General features: G+C 38.0%; 1 protein-coding gene and 1 long non-coding RNA gene across 2 annotated transcripts in view; one reads left to right on the top strand and one right to left on the bottom strand.

Annotated features, from left to right (window-relative positions):
* The window catches only part of LOC139790087 (uncharacterized), a 226,186-nt gene that overhangs the window by 22,142 nt on the left and 180,228 nt on the right, over window positions 1-23,816 (bottom strand). The window lies entirely within an intron of this gene.
* GLIS3 (GLIS family zinc finger 3) overlaps window positions 1-23,816 on the top strand; it is a 138,348-nt gene that overhangs the window by 27,058 nt on the left and 87,474 nt on the right. Inside the window, 2 exon segments of the mRNA XM_071731370.1 lie at window positions 6,195-6,402; window positions 12,115-13,237. Coding sequence (XP_071587471.1) covers window positions 6,195-6,402; window positions 12,115-13,237 — 1,331 coding nt within the window.

The following is a 23,816-nucleotide window of genomic DNA, read 5'->3' as shown; positions in this document are numbered from 1 at the left end:
CTGTATGCCCCCTCTTCTGCCTTTGTTTTCTGCTCTTTGAAACCACAGTTTAACACGCTCAAAGAGGGTGTCAAGTGGTGTGATGTACACTGCCCTGTGGCTGGTATCTCTGCCTGTGTAGCTGGTAATCGATAGTACCTTATAGCTGCTTGTAGGAGCAACAGAAAAGTGGCCACAGAATTTAAGGTCAAAGTGACAAGTGCTAGCTCTCTAGTATTCAATAATAATATGATCAAAGTTGGCAGAGGTGAAGCCTGGAAGGTTTGGCAGCCCAAAGGTGAGAGGGGTTGAGATATTTCCCATCTGGAAACAAATCTTGCAAGTAAATATTTTGAGTTCTTTCAGTCAGCAGTAGCTGGGGACGGCAACATCCAGAAGATTGACCATGTTGTGGAGAAAGACCAAATTTGATTTGGAAAGGCATTGGCAACTTATGTCTAATCTGCCTGAAGAAGACATTGACAGTCTTACTTACTTTCCTCTTTGGTATTCATTGCCTTACATTATGCTTTTTTTGAGTGTGTCCTTTTCTTTCAATTTTGGTGACTGTAGAATCCACAAAAACAAGACTGGAAGCCAATTATGAATGAAACATTAAAACAGCTGTTTCCAAAGCTCTGTGTTACTACATGTTGCCAGACAGAAAATCCCCTAGGGAAATTACCTTCTACTCCTTTGCTGCAATGCTTTTTTTCCTAGCTGTTATTCTAATAGTAGCAACAGGACAGACTTTTTCAGATTATTTTAATAGCTTTCTTTCATATTGATTAATTCTGCTATTGCAGAATATATTGAGATAAGATATAATTTAATTTTATCTGGTGTTATGTATTTGGTATGTTTTGCATTTCAGAACACCAAACAATTAAAGCTGATTTTCCTGTTATATGTTTTTCTTGTATTACCATTTATACATGGGAAACATAATTTACTATTTCGAAAGCTTGGTGAAGCAGTTGAATTTTATAAACTGATTTGCTTGGCAGAATTAACAAGTTACAGCTCTTGACTTGGAAAGGCAGGCAAAGTAATTTAATGGTTTTAAATGGAAATAATTGCATATTGGGCTCTGCCTCCTGAAATTATGAAAGTGATATAAACTAAGAATATCTCATATGAGATTCAGTATACTTTTTTGCATTCTTTGAATGTTCTTCAGAAGATTGCAGTGAAACATTTTTGCATGTCAAGGATGAGTGAAGCTTAGCTATTAACCAGCTATAGAGAATAAACAGGAAAAATAGGCAAGCTAATGAATGAGGAAGTGAATGGACTAAAATATTTCTATAAAATATTTTTACTGTTTATACTTGTTAACTATTACTGTTACTTACTGATAAAGAGCAATTTTGATTTATGTGTAATATGTTTATCTGGAATAAATTACATCTTAATCAAACAGCTCCTCCTGTGAGCCAGCTCAGGACTGATTCCACCTCCTCAACTATTGTTGCCTTTATTGGACTATCTCCTGACTTATATCTTAGCATAAACAAGAAGAAATTCCTTCTCTTTGCTCATTTAGAATATTAGGTCCATGTATTTTTCTCAGAATATACTGCTTCGTTCAAAACCCACTTACATGCTCCAGAGAGATTCCCTTTTATGTCAGCTGATGTGGATTCAAGACATTACAGAATTCTTCGTTGTCATTTCACTCTCCTGAAATCTTCAGGATTTATGTAAATGCTACTTCAAACCTGGTCTGAGGACTCCTCTTGCACTGTGGGTGTATGATTCCAAACGCTGATGTGGGACATAGTGACTCTGCCAGTTCACATTTATTCAGCACTTTTGAACACATTTTATGACAGCTTGCCTTTTAGCAGCAGGATCTTGCCAGGTTAGATGTCCATGCTGTGTTTATTTGACTTTATGTTAAATCAGAGGTGGTATGTTCTCATGCAGCTGGCTCAAATCCAGCATACGTTTCCTATCCTGTGGCTGACTTAGCTCTACAGACAAGTGGTTGTATGCTCGTAGCTGATTCAGACAAATTAATACTGATCTGTGCCCTGCAGGTTACAGATAATGTACTAATAATGTCTTTTAGCGCATTTTCACCTGTACAAAACAGGGGATAAAGTGTTACGACTTCGCTTTTACTTTGCAGTCTCTTTCAACAGTGGGAGCTCATGCTAGATTCTTTCTTTATAATCTCTCCAGCACCCCCAGCTCTTTAAGTGGAAGAATTGTCGATTCCCTGTAACAGCAAATGTTTTTCAATTATAAAAAATCCAAAAGCCTTTCCTTCCATTTATGTGTGAGAGAAAGGTCCAGGCAAATGTTTATCAGGACTGGAGTCTTGCATTACCTTTGTCTGTTACCCCAGTTATACAACCCCTCCAAAGTTCTCTTTTAATTTTTCCTTTCAGTGACCAGACCATCTTTGGCCATCATCCTTGCACAACAGATTCTCCTAGCTGTTCAGGGAGGTGCTGTTCATGCACAGATAATGGGAGCAGACCCTATAATTGCAATGTTGAGGATGCAACATTCTGCATTTAACAGTACTGTTTTGACACTACTCTCTTTTCTAGTTTTGCTTTGGGTATTTTTTTTTCTGACATGTGAGTTTGGAGAAGCTCAGGTTTGATAATGTATAAGTGGCAATTTCACAGTGTGAGTGAAGATTCTTATTTGAACAAATCAGGTGACAGGGTCACTAGGCCATAACCCCTTCCTTAGTGAAAATTGTTTGGGGATTAGTGTTCAGGTCTTGATTCCCTGGGTATGATAAAGCAGATGTTGTTCTCACCATTGAAATTTTTTGGAAGTATCTTATGAGTGAAGGGCATTATGGTGTCATGGAAGAAAAACTCAGTATTTATTTGGTACATTTTTGTGATATAACTGTTTTTCTCAATGCTTAATAATAGGCTTACATCTTAATGATATTAAAAATATATAGGCTCTACAAACATTACAACTGTGTTAGAGTGTCAAAACCGGCTGGAATTTTCATGGTATTTTAGCATGCTTGACTGTCTTTTATATCCTTTGGTGCAGGAAGCATTTGGCTCTACTTGTTTAAAGATAATTTCCTAAGAAATAAACATATATACAGCCCACACAAACATACAGGCATATTATATAGTACTTTAAATGATTTAAATGTGTCACGTTAATTTTCAACTTCACACATCCTTTTGCTAACAGGAATAGCATTTCTACTATTAGGAGGGGCTGCTTAACATTTTTTGCCTAATGTTTGCTGGGACTGGTTCCATTTTTGCTGCTCTGTATCATTAAAAAAGCAGCTGCTGAGTAGAGCCCTGATTTGGCTTTATTGAGTTCATAATGCAAACAGATGTTCTTTCATAGGAAAGAAATAAAATGCCTTCTCTTATTCTTTTAATTTAATTAATTAAATGTGATTTAATTTAAATTAACTAAGAGTGGACAATATTCCTACAAAACTTAAAAGCTTTTCTTCTGGTACCCCCAAAGGAGTTGGGTGCAGTACATGGAATTCGCTTATTGTGGTCCTTGCAAATTTAAAGTCCTCCTAGCTAACTTTCAGAATGATTATTAAACGTTTTTTTCTTTCCTTGCCCTTGAGTTTTTTGCCAGATATTTTTCAGTTACACTTAAAAGTAGTAACCACGAGTAAGATGTTCGTCTTAAAGGGCTGCCATACTTCATCCCAAGGAGTACATTTTGGTCCTTGATCATGCCATTGACATGTAACATCTGTGCATGAATTTACAAAACACTTAGGATCCCAGTGGACTGGGAATCACGTATATACTCCTCACATGTGTGTAAGAAATTACAAAATATTCAAAGAGAACAATTATCTGAAAAGAAGGCACAGACCTCTAAAACAAGAACACACATCTATTTGGGGGTTTGTTTGTTTATTTTCAAAAAAGCTGTAATTTGAAATTTTGGGGGTGAATTTCAAACTGTAACTGAAATTGAAGGGTCTGGATTTTCTTCTTTTGACTGAGGGGGCCATAAATGTAAATATAAGTCTTTGCAGAATTTACAAAGCATTTATACAGAGAAAACTGGAGAAAACTAATATGTGAATTGTGCAGTCAGGTCACAAGTAGATTTAACTTAGAACGTGGTTTAAATAGAAGTACTTTTGACACCGTCTCTCACAGCATCCTTGTAGATAAGTTGATCAAGTACGGGTTTGGTGATCAGGTAGTGAGGTGGATCAGGAACTGGTTGAAAGGAAGGAGTCAGAGAGTTGTAGTCAATGGGGCAGAATCTGGTTGGAGGTGTGTGACTACTGGAGTCCCTCAGGGGTCGGTACTGGGACCGGTGTTGTTCAATATCTTCATCAACGACTTGGATGAGGGTATAGAATGTACCCTCAGCAAGTTTGCTGATGACACTAAGCTGGGAGGAGTGGCTGACACACCAGAAGGCTGTGCTGCCATTCAGAGAGACTTAGACAGGCTGGAGAGTTGGGCAGGGAGAAACATGATGAAATTCAACAAGGGGAAGTGTAGAGTTTTGCATTTGGGGAAGAACAACACGATGTCCCAGTATAGGTTGGGGGCTGACCTGCTGGAGAGCAGTGTAAGTGAAAGAGACCTGGGGGTCCTGGTAGACAAGAGGATGACCATGAGCCAGCAATGTGCCCTTGTGGCCAAGAAGGCCAATTGCATCCTGGGGTGCATTAGAAAGGGTGTGGTTAGTAGGTCAAGAGAGGTTCTCCTCCCCCTCTATTCTGCATTGGTGAGGCCGCACCTGGAGTATTGTGTCCAGTTCTGGGCCCCTCAGTTCAAGAAGGACAGGGAAGTGCTTGAAAGAGTCCAGCGCAGAGCTACTAAGATGATTAAGGGAGTGGAACATCTCCCTTATGAGGAAAGGCTGAGGGAGCTGGGTCTCTTTAGTTTGGAGAAAAGGAGACTGAGGGGTGACCTCATCAATGTTTTCAAATATGTAAGGGGTGAGTGTCAGGGAGATGGAGTTAGGCTTTTCTCAGTGGTGACCAGTGATAGGACAAGGGATAATGGGTGTAAATTGGAGCACAGGAGGTTCAAGTTGAATATCCGGAAAAATTTTTTTACTGTAAGGGTGACAGAGCCCTGGAACAGGCTGCCCAGGGGGGTTGTGGAGTCTCCTTCACTGGAGACATTCAAAACCCGCCTGGACACGTTCCTAGGCGATGTACTCTAGGTGGCCCTGCTCTGGCAGGGGGGGTTGGACTAGATGATCTTTCGAGGTCCCTTCCAACCCCTAAGATTCTATGATTCTATGATTCTATGATTCTATGATACTTCTCAATATTTTTCCTGATGTTGCTATTGTGCTTTAGGGAGTAGTCTGAACAAGGTGAAGCAGCTAGAAAAGTGAATCATCTAATTATTAATTCTAACTGTGATGAAAATTTGCTAGATATCCAACAATTCTATATTAAAAACTACATTTTAATGTTTCCATCTTGATGTGCTTTAATGTGGGGAATCTGGTAAACCACCGTCTCTGACCTAAACCAGAACACAAAGTACGCAGAACATTTTGCAGATATGTCCCACTTGTCACCTCTGTAATCATCTCATGCTACTGTGTAAAAGCCATCTGTCTGAGTCATGGCAGCAGTGATTAAGAGCAGACTGTGGCCTTTTAAAGAAAATCCAGAATGCTTCTCTGAACCAGCTCAAATTCCTCTCCCCAGACCTCTGAGGAATGCTGTGTCCTCCCAGCTGTAACTCCCTGCTGCCAGGGAAATCAGGCAGCCTGTGTGCTTGGAACACCAGATCTATTGCAGGGTTTGCAGTTTGCCTGCAGTCCTCTTGCCTTTTGGAGTGCTAGTGGTAGGAATAATGGAAGGGCTTGCAATAGCATGGAGTGGTGGAGCTTGGTAAGGGTCAAGGTGTTCCTGCAGCATCCTTGGGTTCTCTCTTCCTTCTTCAGAGAAAGGTGATTTGGTTGTTCTTTTGCCCAGACCCTTGCAGTGGTGATTTTCCTAACGTTTATGCATGATACCTGGTCTTCAGTATATGTACTTCGACACATATTTTAATCTTGGATAATTTATTAATTCCCCTTTAAAAAATTGCTTTTTGTATTTGGAGAAGTTTGCAAAATCCTTGTATTGGTTCCCTGTTCCATTCACATCCGAAGATACTGTTTTCCAGTTACTTTTCCTGCTTGGCAAAGCAATGTGAGCTCTGTGGCCTCATCATGGGTTTTGGGAAGATAAATACTAACCTGCCTTTTTTTGTTTTCAGGAGGTCTCAATTATGGACTCCAGTTCAAGTCCATTGGAAAAGGCAGCTGCAGCAATGTAGTAGTCACCAGCAGTCCCATGACAGTTCAGCAGCGGGGACCTGTTCCACCTCCTGCTAACCAGGTTTCAACAGCATGCAACCAGATCATCCCTAGCTTACAGAGGTCTATGGATGCTTCCAGCCTGAGTGCTTTGCCATCAGATACAAGGTTTTGTTTTACTTTCTTTATATTCAGTACTTAAGAAAGAGAATATTTTAATTCTTCTGTAATTTGTGTGACCTTTCAGATTATTAAAATGGCCTAAATGATGCTCTTTCATGGTACAGGAAATTGAATTAAAAAGTTTAATTTGCATCAGCTGTAATCATACTTTTTGGATCAAATTAGGCCATACATTTTCTATATTTGCTAGGGCTTTTTTGGTAGATAAAGACTTTTATAGTCTGTTAATTATATTTGTGTACTAAGGACAAGACATGTTATGGGATGAAAGCAGAAATAGTTCACATGTTAACAACTTCATGGGCAGTGACCTGTTTTAAGCTTACTGTAGTGATAAGAGTGTAATGTTGGTGCCTGTCAAATAACACTAATGTCAGACAAAGTAAGTGCCCGGCTAATGTTCTTCCCTCCTTATCAAATACCTTTGCTTTCAAATTGTTTAATCGTTTACATAATTAAGTTAATCAGATCAATTGTTTCCAGTATGCAATGATCCAGCAGTGTGCTTTATCTGTGTTAGACTTGTGCAGCTGAAAACTTGTCTACTTTATTAGCTCAGGTAGGTAGTTTAATAAAAACTATGCCCTCTCCCTGTAAATATTGCCTTTTCTTATCACTAAGCCAATGAAAGTATTTGTTAATTAATCTTCAAAAGCTTAAATAACTTTTGAGACAATGGCTCCGAGTATTTTAGACAAACACTGAATGAAGGGAAAATAGTTATTTAGACAAACTCCATACTAAAACATCAAGCACATCTATGGATATCAGTTAAACATATAGTGAGAAAACAGTCTGGTGTGTTATTTCAAAAGTGATATTCCAACTTTTGTAGCTGTGATTCATGCAGTACCTACTGATTTGAAATGTAACAATTCTTTACAAAAGGTCACAGTCTTTATTCTCAAAACAGTTTATATTTTATTATATCACTTTGTTACAAGCCAAGAAAAATATTTAGTGGTGTTCTGTAACTGCAAGAAAACCTTGTTTTACTCTACTCTAAGATAGTTTGTGACAGTTCTGTCATTTCAGCTGTGGAGACTGAGTCTCCTGGGACAATTCACAAAATTAATTATACTTTCTATGTAAGTGTATCAGGGAAAACCATTCTGTTCTAAGAGGATGACAAATGACAAATCCAGATATGTGCCTTTGACACAAAAATGATAATATGAAAATATCTTTAAGTAATTATTACTTACTTAATAAGTTTTAGATATGCCAGTATGGTTCCAAGCACTGGTTGGGTGTACTGTGTCAGTGCTGAGTTACACATTTTTGGTGTTGTTTTAAAGAAACATTTACTAAGGGTGAACTGAAGTTGAAACTCTGGCAGAATTGAGGCTCTAGTGTCTCTAGAGTCTCTATTAATGATTTATCAATGAAGATGTTATAAAATTAGTCACTCAAAGAATCTCCATTTCAGCAATTTTGCCCTCATATGGTCTATATTATAGGGCAAAAACACTGTTAAAGTCAGATTTTAATTCACAGATTGTTGACACAATTTTTAAAATTTTTGTTTTCTTCTAAACATTTCATCAGTAAACTTCATTGGCTTAAAACTGCTTGTTGGACCTGACTCATCCTTCATGGGCTGAGTGCCTTCTCTGGCTTATATCTCTCAGGTATCATGAACTCTGCTCTGGCAGCTCAATTCAAACTGGATTATTTCCTGATCTAAACAACTTGCCTTGATTTTTACTGCTGCAAGAAAGAAAAAAAGTAGGGAAATTTGGAGTTTTGATACACGTAACATCAGATTTTGGTATGTATACTATGAGAGATACCTTTTTTTTAAAGTTTCCCAAAAAGCTTTTCTGAGTATTCAGTTATGCTGCTTGAAACCAGATGTAATACTGTCATTTATTTTGATGTAAGTCAGAAAAGGACCTAAGAAAGAGAAATGGGTTTCCTGTCTAAAAAAACAGAAGATTATGCAAAAAGATAAGAAAGCAGTTTTTTCTTTTCCATGTTTATGTTTAAGATTCTGGCTCATACTTGATTCTGTGGCCTCTGTACAGAGAGTGACAATAGAAAGTAATTGCAGGAATTTCTTGTAAATGTTCATAAAAGATCTGGTCTAAGCTCTTAGCTGATTTAGATTACAGTAAGCAGCTGTGCCAATTAATACCATCTGAGAATCTGGCACAGTAGTATAGCTGGCCCTTCATTTTCATATTCATATTTACTTTTCCACAGAAAACTACTGAGTCACAGTGTAGACTGGGTTTTAAAGACACGCTCTTTGTTTTAGGAGCTGGAGTCTTTGTTGCTTTTGAATTTAGAGGCCTAAGTGAAAACTTAACTTCTTCAGATAATCTGTCTCTTACTGTATGCTTGAAAGTCTAAGCCAAATTTTTACTTCTGTCCTGCTAAGAGATTTCTAAAATGCAGTTTTTATTTAGCCTCACTGGTGGGTGTGCCCCTTTGTGCTAGTCACTAGTAGCTTTTTAAAATTACACTGGTCCTACTATGCATCTGATTAAAATTCCTGACATAATAATATAGACTTATATTATTATATATATATATTATATATATATTATTTTATATATATATATATAATATATATATTATTATATATATATTATTATATATAATAATATTAGACTTATATTGGTGGATCATTTTTTCCTGCTATGTATAACACAGAAAATAAAAATTTAAATAACTAGCTGGCACAAAAAAACCCTATTGATGTCTTCCAGATATAAATATATAGCATAGTGTGGAAAAATCAAACTTTACTTACTTTGCTTGCTCCATTGAAGACTGTATATGTGTATTTGGGGTCATAGCATACTGACATGACTTAACTGCCCTCTAATGAACTGGGTTTTAATAAAGCTGATTGATTACAGACCCACCAGCCTGGATAATTTTTTTCACAAATAATTATCTCTTTAGGTCTGAATCTTACATAAGATTGACCTGATACAGCTATCATATTTTTCTCTTTTCTCTCAATGAAAATTGTAGTCAGCATGTTAATTGTTCTTTTCTTCAGTGTTCTTTTCTGAAAGTTCTGTTTAAACCTTTATGGAGTCCCTTCATCTCCATATCAGTACCCTACACTGACATTCAATTTGAACAGGGTGGTTTTTATTTTGATATAGCAAATCAACTGCAAAGGAGCATTTATCCATCCATCCATCCATCCATCCATCCATCCATCCATCCATCCATCCATCCATCCGTCCTATATGTACCACAGCAAGGTCTGGGTCATATTTAAAGCAATATTCTCACTGTTCATGAGCTATCTCAGCACCTGTGAACTCCTTCATTTCTCCCTCAGCGTGTGCCAAGCTTCCCCTGTAGACCAAGAGGGGCTGAGGTGATAGCCACAGTATTCTGAGTGTCAATTCCCCTTCTCCATCTTTTTAGGAATGATTTGCAGCATGTTCCAGACCTTAAACACAAGTCACAAGATAACAATTTTATTTTCTTCATGACCCAAACCATTCTGTAGTTCTGTGGTTTTATGTTGGTTGACTCTGGAAAATGGTGTAATATTTAGTTGTAGGAAAAAAACATCTCTCAAAGAGTGCTCATGTGGTAGGCAGAATAAGATAACAGAGACAGTGATTTTTCCAGCTTTATCCTCTATAGCTAGAACTGAATGTGGAAAGTTATGTACATTTATCTTGCCTTAATGACTTAGTGTTTTCATACATTCTTTCAACCTTGCTGATCTGTTTGAAAGATAACCCAAATCTCAGAAATGAAAAGTTGATTTATCAAGCAAAAAAAAAGGATATTTGGCAAATATTGCATATTCACTGGAAACATCCCCAGAACCATTATTTAGGATCAGTTATCACTCTCTTGAGTTGACTGATGTCACTTGAAATGGAACTGAAATCCTCACTTTTAGCTGAACAACAATTCTTAAATTAAACAGTTCTGTGTTTCTCCACTGAAGCTGCAGTCATTGCTGTGATACTGTGGTTGTGGTGCAGACCTATGATGCAACAGTCAGCATTAGCAGGTCTGTCCCATGGATCCTTCCTGAAACAATATCTGTAAGAAAACCTTGCAGAACTCAGAAGCAACTGCCATATTACCCTGAGTAGACATCCTAAACTTGTTTCCCTATTAAAAAGAAAAAGAAGCACTTAGAATAAGTAGAAGGGGCTTCTCAAAAGTGCTTGATGTAACCTTGTCAGTATCAAGAAAGAGATTAAATGTGTTTTTATTAATTTTCTTTATGGTGCATACTCTATCTTTCAGAAATTTGAAGTTGATAGCACTATAAACCCATGCTATTAAATAATTATAAGTAACTGACTAGAGGCACCTACCTTTGTAAATAAGAATACATTATTCCTCCAATAGTCTGCATGATGGTTCTGTGGATTACTGCATGTAAATATTAAATATACTGTTTACTTTAGGCTTCTAGAAGTGTTTTTCAATACCTGGTATTTTCAGTACCTATTAGCACGTATGAGCTGTCTTTTTTGTAACTTACTTTGACCTCCCGGAGTTTCTGTGTGAAAGGAGGAACTATATCTTGTCCTCTTGTGTGAGGAGTTGTCAAGTGATGACTGACTTGTCCACCTTTAAAAATGTGTTTAAGATTTAGAAGACAACCTATGTTTTGTATGTGTTTAACTCACCATTGAAATTCTATGCTTCTTCAAAAGTATATTGTGAAAATACAAGAAATACAAGAATACAAGAAATTAACGACCAAAACATAAGATGTAGAGGCTTCTCTGTCTGTGAGATCTCCTTGTTTATCTAGATACAAACCTGGTTCTTCCTATGGTTAGAGCCTCTTAGAAACAAATTAATACTCCCATAGCATCACTGACTGGCAGGAAATCCAAGATGTGAGCTGGAAACATAAAGACACACATCTTCTCAGCCTCTATCCACCAGGTGCAACTGTAATTCAGGGATCCTGATATCCTTGTTCCTTTTCATACCTTTTGTAGAAAACAATATTGTTAAGAGTTTATGAGTTCTTTTTTAAAGCTACCTATAGGACATTTACAGCATGAACAAGTTTCTTAGTATTTATGTGAAATATCAAACATAACAGCAAGATTACACTTTCATGAAAAGTTTTGTTTGCTGCCTTGGAGGCAGATAGATCAAAACTAAATAAACCCCTGCATGCAGTTCTTTTACATTATTAATTTTTTTGTTTTGTTTTGTAAAGTTAGATGTTATCTGTATTTATAAACTTGAGCTATTTCTGTAGAGAATAGTATTTGTATGCTTTACAATTAGAAAAGTCATTCAGTGAATTACTTATTCTTTGGAAGTAATTTTCTTTCTGTTCCTTGCCAGCAATACTAATAGTGAATTCAATTCAATATGAGTTTCATACTTAATACTTTGGCTTCAGGAGCCTATGTACAGCACAGCAGATGAAGTTTTCATTGAATTCTGCAGTGATTTATCAAGAACCTTTACGGCAACTTTTCTTCAAAATCTTGGTGTCTTAAAATTAGATTCCTAAGTGAGCTCATGACATATGTATTGCCTGTGTGTGCTTGCTGGTACATTAACTGAGGGCGCTAAAGTTTTGTACCTAAAATTAGGAAGAACTTACTTATGTTTCTTTAATTTTATGTGTGTGTGAAGATCAAAGAACCATTTTATAGCAGTATATGCACATGCAGTCTGAACTGCTGAATTGTCTGACTGGTTTCTTACTTTATTGTGCCTTTTTTCCAGGTTGTTGTCACATGGGTCTCTGGCCTGCACAACATTAAGCTTATCAGAAAGTCAGTCCACTTTGAATCTTAAGCAAGAGTGGTCGCATGGATACAGGACACTTCCGTCTGTTCCTCCTGACCAAGGTTTACAAAATGGCAGTGAGCTGGGGGACTTACTGAATTTTTCACCAGGAACTTCTGTGTCCAGTAACTGTGCCTCTAATTCATTACCGTACTACTTAAATGGCATGGAAAATAGTCATTCTCCTTACTCTAGTCCTCACCATTCCTCAGCCTGGTCTCCATCAGCCCGCTCCAAAAAGAGAGCACTCTCTCTGTCTCCTCTGTCTGATGGCATTGGGATTGACTTCAATACCATCATCCGTACTTCCCCAACCTCTCTAGTGGCCTACATCAACAGCTCCAGGACATCACCAGCAAACGTCTCCCCACAGCCTGATGTCTATGGGCATTTTTTGGGAGTGAGAGGAAGCTGTATACCCCAAAGTTGCTCTATTCCGCCTGCCCAGAAAGGCCTTCTGATGGCTAATGGCAACGTTGCCTTCCCAGGCTGCGCTGAGAATGGATCTGGTGAGTACCAGCGGACGCAGCAGCTGGAACAAGCCAGCCTGCAGACAGCTGCTACAAGCAACATGGTCATCCAGCAGGTCATGCCAGTTGTGGACAACCAGGTGGCGGGTGTCCTGAAGAATGAGCAGCCTGATGACTTTGCAGGCCATACAGTCGACATGCCTCCTCCACCCCTGCTGCTGCCACCTCCTCCACAGGGACCACCCCCGCCATACCACGCTCACCAGCACCGGCATCCACCCAGCCTTCCCAGTCACATTCACCCCCTGCCCGTGCCTCCATCTGCCCCAGGCTCCCTGCTGGATGAAGACAGTGAGCTAGATGATTTCAGTGGTAAGCATGGCTGTCTGTGGGGTGACTGCAGCGCTCTGTATGACCAGCAAGAGGAACTTGTGCGGCACATTGAGAAGATCCACATAGATCAGAGGAAAGGAGAGGACTTCACTTGCTTTTGGGCAGGGTGCCCACGAAGATACAAGCCATTTAATGCTCGTTACAAACTGCTGATTCACATGAGGGTCCACTCAGGAGAGAAGCCAAATAAATGCACAGTAAGTCGGAATTATCTCTTTCTTAGTAATACTTAGTAATCTCTTCTGTTACTAATGAAAGTATAGAGAAGTAGTAATTCTGTCTTTTTTTTCTTAGTTAATGATGTACTTTTTAACTGATATGTGTCAATGAATGATTTCTCTATCTGTTCACCTAGGTAGAAAAGAGATATTCTTTAATTTGGTATGTACCAGCAGAGACTATTTTTAATGTATTCTATTTTCTATATTTATAAATTTTTACTGGAGACTGCAAGTGTGACTTGGTAGACCTTCATAAAGCAAAACTTAGGTATCATCCTTACTTAAGTACCTGCTTGAAGGATACATTTGGGAAAAGTGCTGCAGTATATATTTAGAATTTATCCTGAAATACTCGTGCATTGTGTTACTCCTTTTTAACTTGAGGAATTCTGCATACTCTTACAATGAGAAACTTAATAGAACTGGGTATTTTTTAAGGCTGTTTTGTGTTTCACTGCTAACAAAAACCAGACCCACAGCCCTGTTTTGCTTAATACTTAAGAAATAAAAGACATGATGATTTCTCCCTTCACAGATTGTAGCTGTGAACACTTAACCCCCAAAGTCATGCTTGTCTTGCTGTTTATCCTAGGTTCATGGCAAGTCAGCCTCACACATATGTAATCTTGAAGTGTAACAAATTATCTAGTGAAGCCCTAGAGTCATTTCATGTTTAGTCTCTAGTGAACCACTATAATGGGTAATTCAGGGTCTTGGCTGGTGTTACATATAGTCTGTACTTTGGATGACAGTTTAAGCTCTCTAAGTGCTTATTCAGTGTCAACAGAAACCAGTCACACCATTGCTGTTTCCAGGCCTCAGCATAACCTAACAAAATAATAATTACAGAATTTCTAGGAGTAACTGCTGATTATTATTCACTTTAAAAAAAAAAAAAGAAAAATTTGTTTATATGTTGTGAGATATAAAATGGTGCAGGGTTCTATTTCAGTGTGTGCCTAGTTAACAGTTTTCTTACAACTGTGTAGGTGTTTGCTTGTATAGTAGATAGAGGATATTTATTTTTGTTACTTGAAAAGGACAATGTTCTTCAGGAATAGCAGGTATCTTTCTGGATTTCTTTCTTGAATTTAGAAGACCTGGTAGAGGTTATGTCATGACACTAGGATAAAGACTCTTTGTCCTGAACTCAGGCTTCTTGCTCTCCTAATTTTTTAATTTAAAGAAAATACTGTTCTCTTTTCTGCTCTGCATTTGATCAGAGTACACCATTAGCCGCAGTTCCTCCTCAGGGATTACTTGCCAGCTTTGTGGAGAGAGAGGAGAAACAAGAATTATTATGAGTGAAGAAATAATTTTTCAAAGGAATAGCACACAGAAAGAAAAAGAAAAGGAGACAGATATCAGCAGATGAGGAGAGGCAACAGGATTGTATTCCCCAAAACAGCTTCTTTACCTGGGGTTCAAAGTCCTGTGCACACAAGTAGATGAGATACCAGGTTTATTATAATGTTGCGCAAGACTGGGGTACCATCAGGCCAAAAAACCTAGCACAACACAGAGGCAAGACAGAGAATGTTGAGATCCAGCTACAATGCCCATCACACTTGTCTTTTCTCTTTGGTTTGCATATACAGAGGGTGGGGGCTAAAACTGAGTAGGGATGTTTTACCATGGTAATACCATCCTGTTATCAGTCCTGTTATCTGTCCTGTGAATGCTGCATAGAAGACTGGTCCCTGTAGTGGAGCCAGCCTATCAGTCATTGGGAGGCCAGCAATTACCATTATTCAGCATAGTCTTTCTTGGTACCATTTAGCAGTACTAAGGGGGCAGGGATGGTGAAAGAGCACTGAAAAAAAGAATAGTGCAGGTACCCAGGATGTTTTTGTAGTGGGAGAATTGCGATGAGGGATCTGGCAGGAGTGGGGAAAACATTTTGTTAGTAGCACTCTATGCTACCTGCTCACTCTTTTCTCATGATTACAGGACCTCCTTGAGGAGTCCAGAGTCAGGAGGGAAGCATCATTCACTGATGCTAAAATGGTTAGGTGTATAAGGTACTTCATATGATAACGTTTCTGAGATTACTAAATCTGAACTGTGTGCCAAGTAGTGCTGTGTCACAGAAAAACCCAAAAACAAACGAACAAAAAAAAAAAAGGTGTCTGTACTAGCTTCTCAAAGAGTGAGTGCTTTTATAAAGAGTAAAAAGTTATTCATTTTACTCACCTTCAGCAAACAGTGCTAAATAGTGCCAAGAATTTTGCATATCAGAAGCAGCAGCCAAAGATTTGTCTTGCTTTCAGGTTTCGAAGTTTAATGAAATGTAGATTTATTCACTGACATAATAACCCTTATAATGAGAATGTAGATCTGGAACATAAGGCCACTTTCTTGGGACAAGCATGCAGAAATGGCATTTCTTAACACAGTTCTGAGTGAAGTGGCTTGCTGCTTCTTTTCCTTTACCATTTCACAGGTGGTGTGAATTTGGAAAAATGTATTTGGCTTTCTGGTACAAAGGGACCATGGTTTGGGAGTTTCTCAATATATTTAGGAAACTGTACTTCAGTCCATCTTCATACCTTTCTCAACAAGCAGTGAAATCTACTATCATGTCAATACAATCTGAGGTTTTAAACTAAGCTTTTAAGTGAGGTATTAGGGAGAACACTTTGGGCAAGATGGTAATTGGGCAAGATGGTAATAAGTATGATTTCTTGAACTAACAAAGAATTATGCGAAGGAAATGTCAAACTGTTCATGCATTAAAATGATAAATTAAAGCAACACATTCATAATCTTTACTTGTCTACCTAGAACACCAAGTTTGGTGGGAGTGTCAGGCTACCTGAGGGTAGGGAAGCCCTGCAGAGGGATCTAGACAGGCTTGATCTGGCTGAGTCCAGTTGCATGAGTTTCAGTAAGGCTAAATGTTAGATCCTGCACTTGGGCCACAACAACCCCTGACACTGCTATCATCCTGGGGAGGAGTGAGTGGCTGGAGAGTTGCCCAGTAGGGAATAACCTGGGGGTGCTGATTGACAGCCAGCTGAACATGAGCCAACAGTGTGCCCAAGTGGCCAAAAGGCTAACACCATCCTGGCCTGCATCAGGAACAGTGTGACCAGCAGGACCTGGGAGGTGATCCTGCCCTTATGCTTGGCCTTAGTGATGCTGCACCACGAGTACCATGTGCAGTTTTGGGCACTAGAGTATAAGAAGGACATTGAGGTGCTGGAGAGGGTGCAGAGAAAGGCAACCAAGCTGATGAGGGGTCTGGAGAACAGGTCTTACGAGGACAGGCTGAGAGAACTGATGCTGTTCAGCTTGGAGAACAGGAGGCTGAGGGGAGACCTTGTTGCTCTCTACATCTGTCTGAAAGGAGATTGTAGTGAGGCGGGTGTTGGCCTCTTCTCCTCAGTGACCAGCAATAGGACAACAGGAAATGGCTGCACCAGGGGAGGTTCAGATTAGCTATTATGAAAAATCTATTCACTGAAAGAGTGGTTAAATTTTGGACCAGGCTGCCCAGGGAGGTGGAAGAGGCACCATCCCTGGAAGTGTTCAAAGGCAGGTAGATGAGGTGCTACAGTGGATGGTTTAGTGCTTTAGGGGTTGTAGGAAGGGCGGATGGACTTTATGGTTTCAGCAGAGTATTCCAACCTTGATCATTTTATGATTCTATAATTTATTTTCTCAATCTATGTGCCTTTTTCTCTAAAATCATTAAAAAATACGTCCACTGCAGTTTGCAGACTAATTAGAGACAATCTAGCTGACCAAGCAGTGAAGGAAAAATACCAAACACACATCAATATGTGAACCAAACAGATTACTACAGATAATATAGCAGAAGTAATAGGTTTATGGAAGGAACTATCTTAATATAATATATCAAGATATCCTGTAATCAAAGGCAACCAATTACACAAGCCAGCTTACTAACATCATACACACTGGTCGCTGAGTGAGCATTTTATATGTTGATGGTTTCTAATATTTTGTGAAGGATAATCAGTATTCTAATAAGTCCTAATCAGTATGTTTATCATGCGGTACGTGTTTCTGTCCAGCTCAGTGCTGAAAGTGTATTATTATATACACTGTTGTGTCTCCCAATGGATTGCTGTGACATTTCACCAAGCTTTGCATGTTTTAGTAATACAAGGACCAGGCTACTTCTGAGTTCTCTTGTTGTAACTCTGAAGGGGATAATGCGGAATCAGATGCTCAACTATTTATAAGCTGAACTTCATAAAATCATGTAATCCTTTTCTGCTATCATTCTGTGATAACGAAATCATGCATTTGGGAAAAGACTTGAAGAACAGTTGGAACTGCAGTACTTGATGTGCTTGTAGTTGAAAACAAAGGCAAAATGAATATTCCTTTGACCTCAGCATTTGTTTTGCTATGTCTGAACTGTTTTCTATTTATCTATGTAACAAAAATTTGAAATGATGAACCAAGGCTGTAAGAGCTACTCTAGCAGTTTCCTTCTTGTTCTGGATGACCAGTCTTCTTTGATTCTGAAAGATAAAAGTGTTGTAGGGTGAGTATTAATCAGACAGTAACAAGTAAAAACATGTGACATCACAATCAGATTCTAATTTAAAGTTGAGCATTCTTAGGGTCAGAAATGCAGAACATAATTGCCCCTCTGTATAAAGTTAACTAGGATGGAACAGAAAATAACTGCACACTGGTCCTGATAGATTTGTTTTGTATTGGTGTTGCCTGTGAATCAGACTTTTTTCCACCTTTACCTGAATCTTAAAGCTGCATGCTTATGTCAGCTCTTCTTGGCAATTTGATCCAATGTACTTTCTCTGTGTACTGAAAAATCATGGTGTATTTTTCATTCTTGTCCATTCTCAGAAAATTGGTTCCTGTTCTAAGAAAGGCACTTTAATCTTAAAAAGCACTGATTCCTTGGAGTCCTGAATTTTGTTTTACATGGGAAGCCTAACTAGGTGTCTATGCATGACTTTGATTTTTCACATGGAAATTTGTGAGGTTGAAAAGTACCTGCAGGCAAGTGTTCTCACCTGAAATTGACTTGTTTAGAACAGAACTTCATTAAATAGCTGTTAAAATGTATTTAGTTTCCTTACTCCTAATGCAAATATCTTCAAGTTCTGTTCCAACTTACTGTATCTGGAATGCATTTTTCTTTTCAGTAAACTGTCTGGGAAACAGAAAATAAATATTCAGTAATACATATGTAATGTCTGGTTCTAAATTTCTTTAGATAGGTATTGCATGTTCAAATGCATTATATTTATTTAATAATCTATGTATTAGAGTGCACTTTGTTTGAGGAAGTTAAAGATGAAAAAGTTGAAGAAAAATTATTGTAGCACACTAGGGGTTGAGGTTAAATCTGTAATGTTAGCCAGTTAGCCAGCAGTTAATGTTAGCCAGTTAGTTACTAAGATAGTATCTTAGGTTCCCTCAGATTTCCTCTGCATTAGAAAACCAGAGAATTATCAGTAGCTGTAGAAACTCCACAGCAGCAACTGGCATATGCTGATCTCTAACTCTCTTTGGCTGTATCTGTGAGTTTATTTTCTGTGCTGTGCTCTTTCTTTTAGAGTGAGTATTGTTGTACCTGTCAACTTATGTTATGCAAACAATAAGCTTAATATATTCTGGTGTAAATAGCAACAGCATGTTGTTAGAGATAAATTTCAGGCTCTCTCTTTGCATTTCCATTCAGGTTCCATGCAGTTGGAATGCCTCCCCTTCTGAAATTGAATTCAACCTTTTTGCTTTATGTAAGTTCTTTGCTGTGTTTCAGGACAACACCATTAGTATTTTAAAGTATTGGACAGTAATACATGTAATGCCTTTTCTGTCACAGCTTTTTGGTGTGATGAGGTATCTGTATGAGGTGTGTGTACCTATGTGAGGTTTAACAAGGCCAAGTGTTGGGTCTTGCACTTTGTTCACAGCAATGCCAGGCAACCCTACAGGCCTGGGGAGGAGTGGCTTGAAAGCTGTCCAGAGGAAAAAGACTTGGTCAACACCCAGCTGAATATGAGCCAGCAGCGTGCCCAGGTGGCCAAGAAGGCCACCAGCATCCTGGCTTGTATCAGGAACAGTGTGGCCAGCAGAAGGGAAGTGATGGTGCCCCTGTACTCAGCACTGGTGAGGCTGCACCTTGAGTGCTGTGTTCAGTTCTGGGCCCCTTACAGCAAAAAGGACACTGAGGTGCTGGAGTGTGTCCAGAGAAGGGCAACCAAGCTGGTGAAGGGTCTGGAGAACAAGTGCTAAGAAGAGAGGCTGAGGGAATTGTGATTGTTTAGTGTGGAGGAGACTGAGGGGAGATGTTATTGTTCTCTACAACTACCTGAAAGGAGGTTGTAGGGAGGTGGGTTTTGGCCTTTCTCTCAAGTGAGCAATGATAGGACTAGAGGAAATGGCTAGAAGTTGCACCAGGGGAAGTTTAGAGTAGGTATTAGAAAGAATTTCTTTACTGAAGTACTGCAAGTAGTCAAACACTGGGACAGGCTGCCCAGGGTGGTGGTGGAGGCACCATCCGTGGAGGGATTTAAAAAGCGTGTAGATGAGGCACTTCAAGACATGCTTTAGGGTACATGGTAATATATATACTTTTTTTTTTTTGCTTTGGGGGAGGGGGTGTTGACAACTGCACACAGTGATTTTAAAGATCTTTTCCAGCTATGACAATTCTTTGATTCTGTGACTTAAACCAGTAAAATTGATAGTATTCCTGTAATATTTGATGCAACAAGCATTTAATATCTGCTAAACATCTGAAATAACCCCACAACTCATTGGTCTGCTGAGCACACAAAACAGAGGATATGTTTAAAACAAAAAAACCATAAGAATTAAACTCTTCTATATTGCTTTTCTTTGAGGCACAAGTAAATATCTTTGGCTGAGCATGAGTATTTAGATAGATGTGTGTGTGTAGCATTTGAAGAACCCATGCTTAGAAAATGGTGTTCAAGATGAAACTTTGATTAAAACCAGAAATGCATTCTGGTTTAAAATGTTGGAATTTTTTTCCATCTTCAGGCTTCAACAATGTGCCTTTATATGGTATGTTATACACAGTGTGTACTATATATTTTATATACAACACATGCCACTGTTTCTTGATAGGAAAGACTGTATCAAGTCCTATATTGCACTGGAGTTTTGACAAAATAGAAACTTTAAAATCTTCAAATTAGTTTTTGCTTACATGCTTGCAGAATAATTTTTCACTGTGCTAAAGTAGCGATTGAGGAACCATTCTTAATGAACAGTAATTTAGTTGTATAGTCAAGCTGCTGAAAGCTGAAAAATCCCAAGTTTTTAAGTTGCCTGTTGCTCATTTTTCATTAACTCAGTGAACTAATTGAAACAGAAGTACCATGAAAAGGCAGAGGCATATGAGTAAATAGACTGTATCCTGTTACATAGACACAGACAAGCTGAGCTTTAATTTGCAATGATAAAGCTAGGATTTCCTAACTGTCACAGGTGTTTGCAGTCTTAGTAATCTACTTGGTTTAGTTCTGATGTTTTGTCTGTTTAAAGGAAAAACAGCTTGTGAATTGTGGGTGACCCCTCCACAAACAGCTCAAGCTCATGTGATCACATCAGATGGGATCTAGCCCAAGCTAATCAGTCTTGCCTCTCAGCAATGCTACTAATGCTCTTTTAATATTATTCTTTCAGTATGAAATAAATAATTTGTCCACAGTTCAAAATGTAGTGTTAAATTATTTTCCTGAGTCTAAGATATATGACTTCCACGTGGGTTCAGTGAGCACCTGAAGGCAAAGGCATATGGTATCCAAAATACTGACCTTAAAGCACCTTCTTTATTACATTAAAAATACCAAGTGAATTTCTTTCTACATGCTTATGTAGAATTGATGATGGTGAACATTGATAGCCAGAGAATAATATTTTACCTTGCTGAGTAAAATTTATGAAACCTCTAGTTTTGTTTCTTGCTCTGCTAATGAGTAATTTTATTTTCTTGTTAAATATTAGAACCAGATTTTCCTGCTTATTTACTTAGACATTTGGAAAATTTCAGACAGATTTTTAATAAGTTTTTTCAAACAGGATTCTTTTTAGTTTCACTGCAATTCAGAACAGGAGTGTGGTTTATCCAAGAATAACAATGAATATGTTGCACAAACATCTATGTTTGTTTAGAAAGGTTTCTAATTTATTACCACTTTGTGCTTGTGTATAGGCACAAAGATTATTTTTTATTTATTTTCTTTTCCCTGTAGTATGATTTTTATGGAACATTTTTGAGCTTTTATTTCATTGCTGTACTTAATTATAAATAAATGGTAAATGAAAAAAGATAAGCACTCCTAAAAGATTTCATCCCAAATGTGTGTGGAATCCCAAATCAAATTTTGTATCTGCTGATATTTCAATTTTGGTTTATTTTTTGTGGGTTTTTTAAAATTATTTTTTAAATTTTCTTGTTTGTTTTTGTTTGTTTGGTTGTTTTTTAGTACTAGGGTTTTCAACTAAAAAAGTATTTGAATTCAGAGCTGGGGGACTAATGCTAAGGTTGTGGTTTTGGAGCACATTTGTGTGAAATATTTGGAAACTGTATTACTTTCCAAGTCAGAAAATCTTTTTTGATAACTTCTGATGTTTTCTACCAATTTTACTTGGCATTTTCAGAATTCCTATTTGGTTGATGGCTGTGCTTGTATCAGGAGCAGAGTGAGTAACTTATGAAGCATTAAATTTACATGATGGAAAAGTCTAAAAGCAGATGATGGTAAAACAGAAAAGACAAGTTATCATACGGTCACAACAGAAACAGACAGAAACCATTTCTTGAAAACATGATTCCTTTTTAAGTAAGGACAACAAGTAGTGAGAACTAGTTAATTGATTATTCCATGTATTGCAATGTTATTTTTTCAGAAAGGAAATAAAGTTTTAAGCAAAGGTAAACACAGTTGTCGGCTCTTATTCAGGTGATTTCCTTGGGATTAGAGGTTTAATTAATGCTTCTGGCTCTTTGTGGAGAAACTTCCCAGACATCTAATTCTTATGGTTTATCTGTGAATATAGGCTTTAAAAAACAATGGTGAGAGTTAAACATCTTAGAACAATTACTAGATTATTTTGTACAAAGTAGTTGAAAAAAGGAAAAAAACCCAAATACCTATCTGTGCACATATGGTTGCCTTAGTTAGATGTCACAAACAAAATGCAACATATTCTAAGATTAGTAAGATTCTAAGTATTTGAGCATGCTAAGGTATTTTTTGACATTTTTCAGCATTCAGATTTACCTTGAGATAATTTTACTGGCTTAATATTTAAAAGAATCAAGAGGAGGGACTGGTCCTGTGAATGTTTAGAGTGTAAATTGAACATAGTCTTAAGGGATTTTAGTGAGATTCTTGGCAGAATAGTGAAGTCAGTAACACACAACTTCCAAAAATTTCAGTGGCATGCTTTGAATGCAGTTTTATACATGTATTTACGTAGAGTCATAGAATCGTTTAGGTTGGAAAAGACCCTTAAGATAATTGAGTCCAGCCATAAAACTAACACTGCCAAATCCCTACACACTGTGTCTGCACATCTTTTAAATACCTGCAGGGATGGTGACTCCACCACTTCCCTGATCACCATGTTCCAATGCTTGATAATCCTTTTGGTGAAGAAATTTTTTCTCATATCCAAGCTAAACCTCTGGCAGAACTTGAGCCATTTCCACTTGTTTTATTACTTCTGACTTGGGAAAAGAAACTGAACCCCCCCTCACTACAACTTCCTTACATATAGCTTTAGACACTGATAAGGTCTCCAAGCAGCCTCTGGGCACAGGAGCCCAAACACTGAGGAAGACAAGAATCATCTTGATTCACTTTAATCCCTGAGGCAATTCTGGTGTATATGCTGAAACTTCGTGTACTTTTATAGGCAGATACTTTCAGCGTAGATTTCCAGAGGACTTGGACAGTATAAGGATTTAGCACTATTCAGAACATTATTTTAGTGGACTTTCCCTATAAATGGTTGAAAGAGGCTTCTTGCACAAGGGTATTACCAATACAGCCAGTGCACTGGTGTCTCCTGTTGTAGAAAAGCAACTGCTGTTGATCTTGTGTTAACTAAGCTTGAATAACTGCTGAATAAATCTTTCTGAACAAGGCTGCATGGATATAGTGAGGTCTTCTTAGAGGTAGTCACTGTGAAGTTGCAGTTTTTTTCGAAAGAAGAGCTAGTGAGGATGCTGTGGCTGTTTTGTGTAGAATTGTCATTGGACTCAGTTCTCTTTTGTGCATTTGGGTTTGCTAAGCATTGATGTAGCCACGTGGCTGAAGTTTTCCGATAGTACTTCTGTCAACTCAGAGTGCTTGATTTTCTTGTCAACTGAACACTGTTTTGATTTAGGTTTCTGTACTTTCTTACCCTCATTTTTAAGGATATATAGAAACTTTATTCCATGAATACTGAGCCCTTGAGAATTTACACGCATCATTGTAAAGTTCAAGACCACAAGTGAATCATTTTAGAGACATGTCTCTGTGGTAAGAAATTCTTTTTAAAGAACTGATGTTGAAATGTAATGTTC

The sequence above is a fragment of the Heliangelus exortis genome, chromosome Z (genome assembly GCF_036169615.1).
Source record: "Heliangelus exortis chromosome Z, bHelExo1.hap1, whole genome shotgun sequence".
Taxonomy (NCBI): Eukaryota; Metazoa; Chordata; class Aves; order Apodiformes; family Trochilidae; genus Heliangelus; species Heliangelus exortis.
Note: the sequence above shows the minus strand (reverse complement) of the source record. Positions and strands in the feature narration are given on the sequence as shown.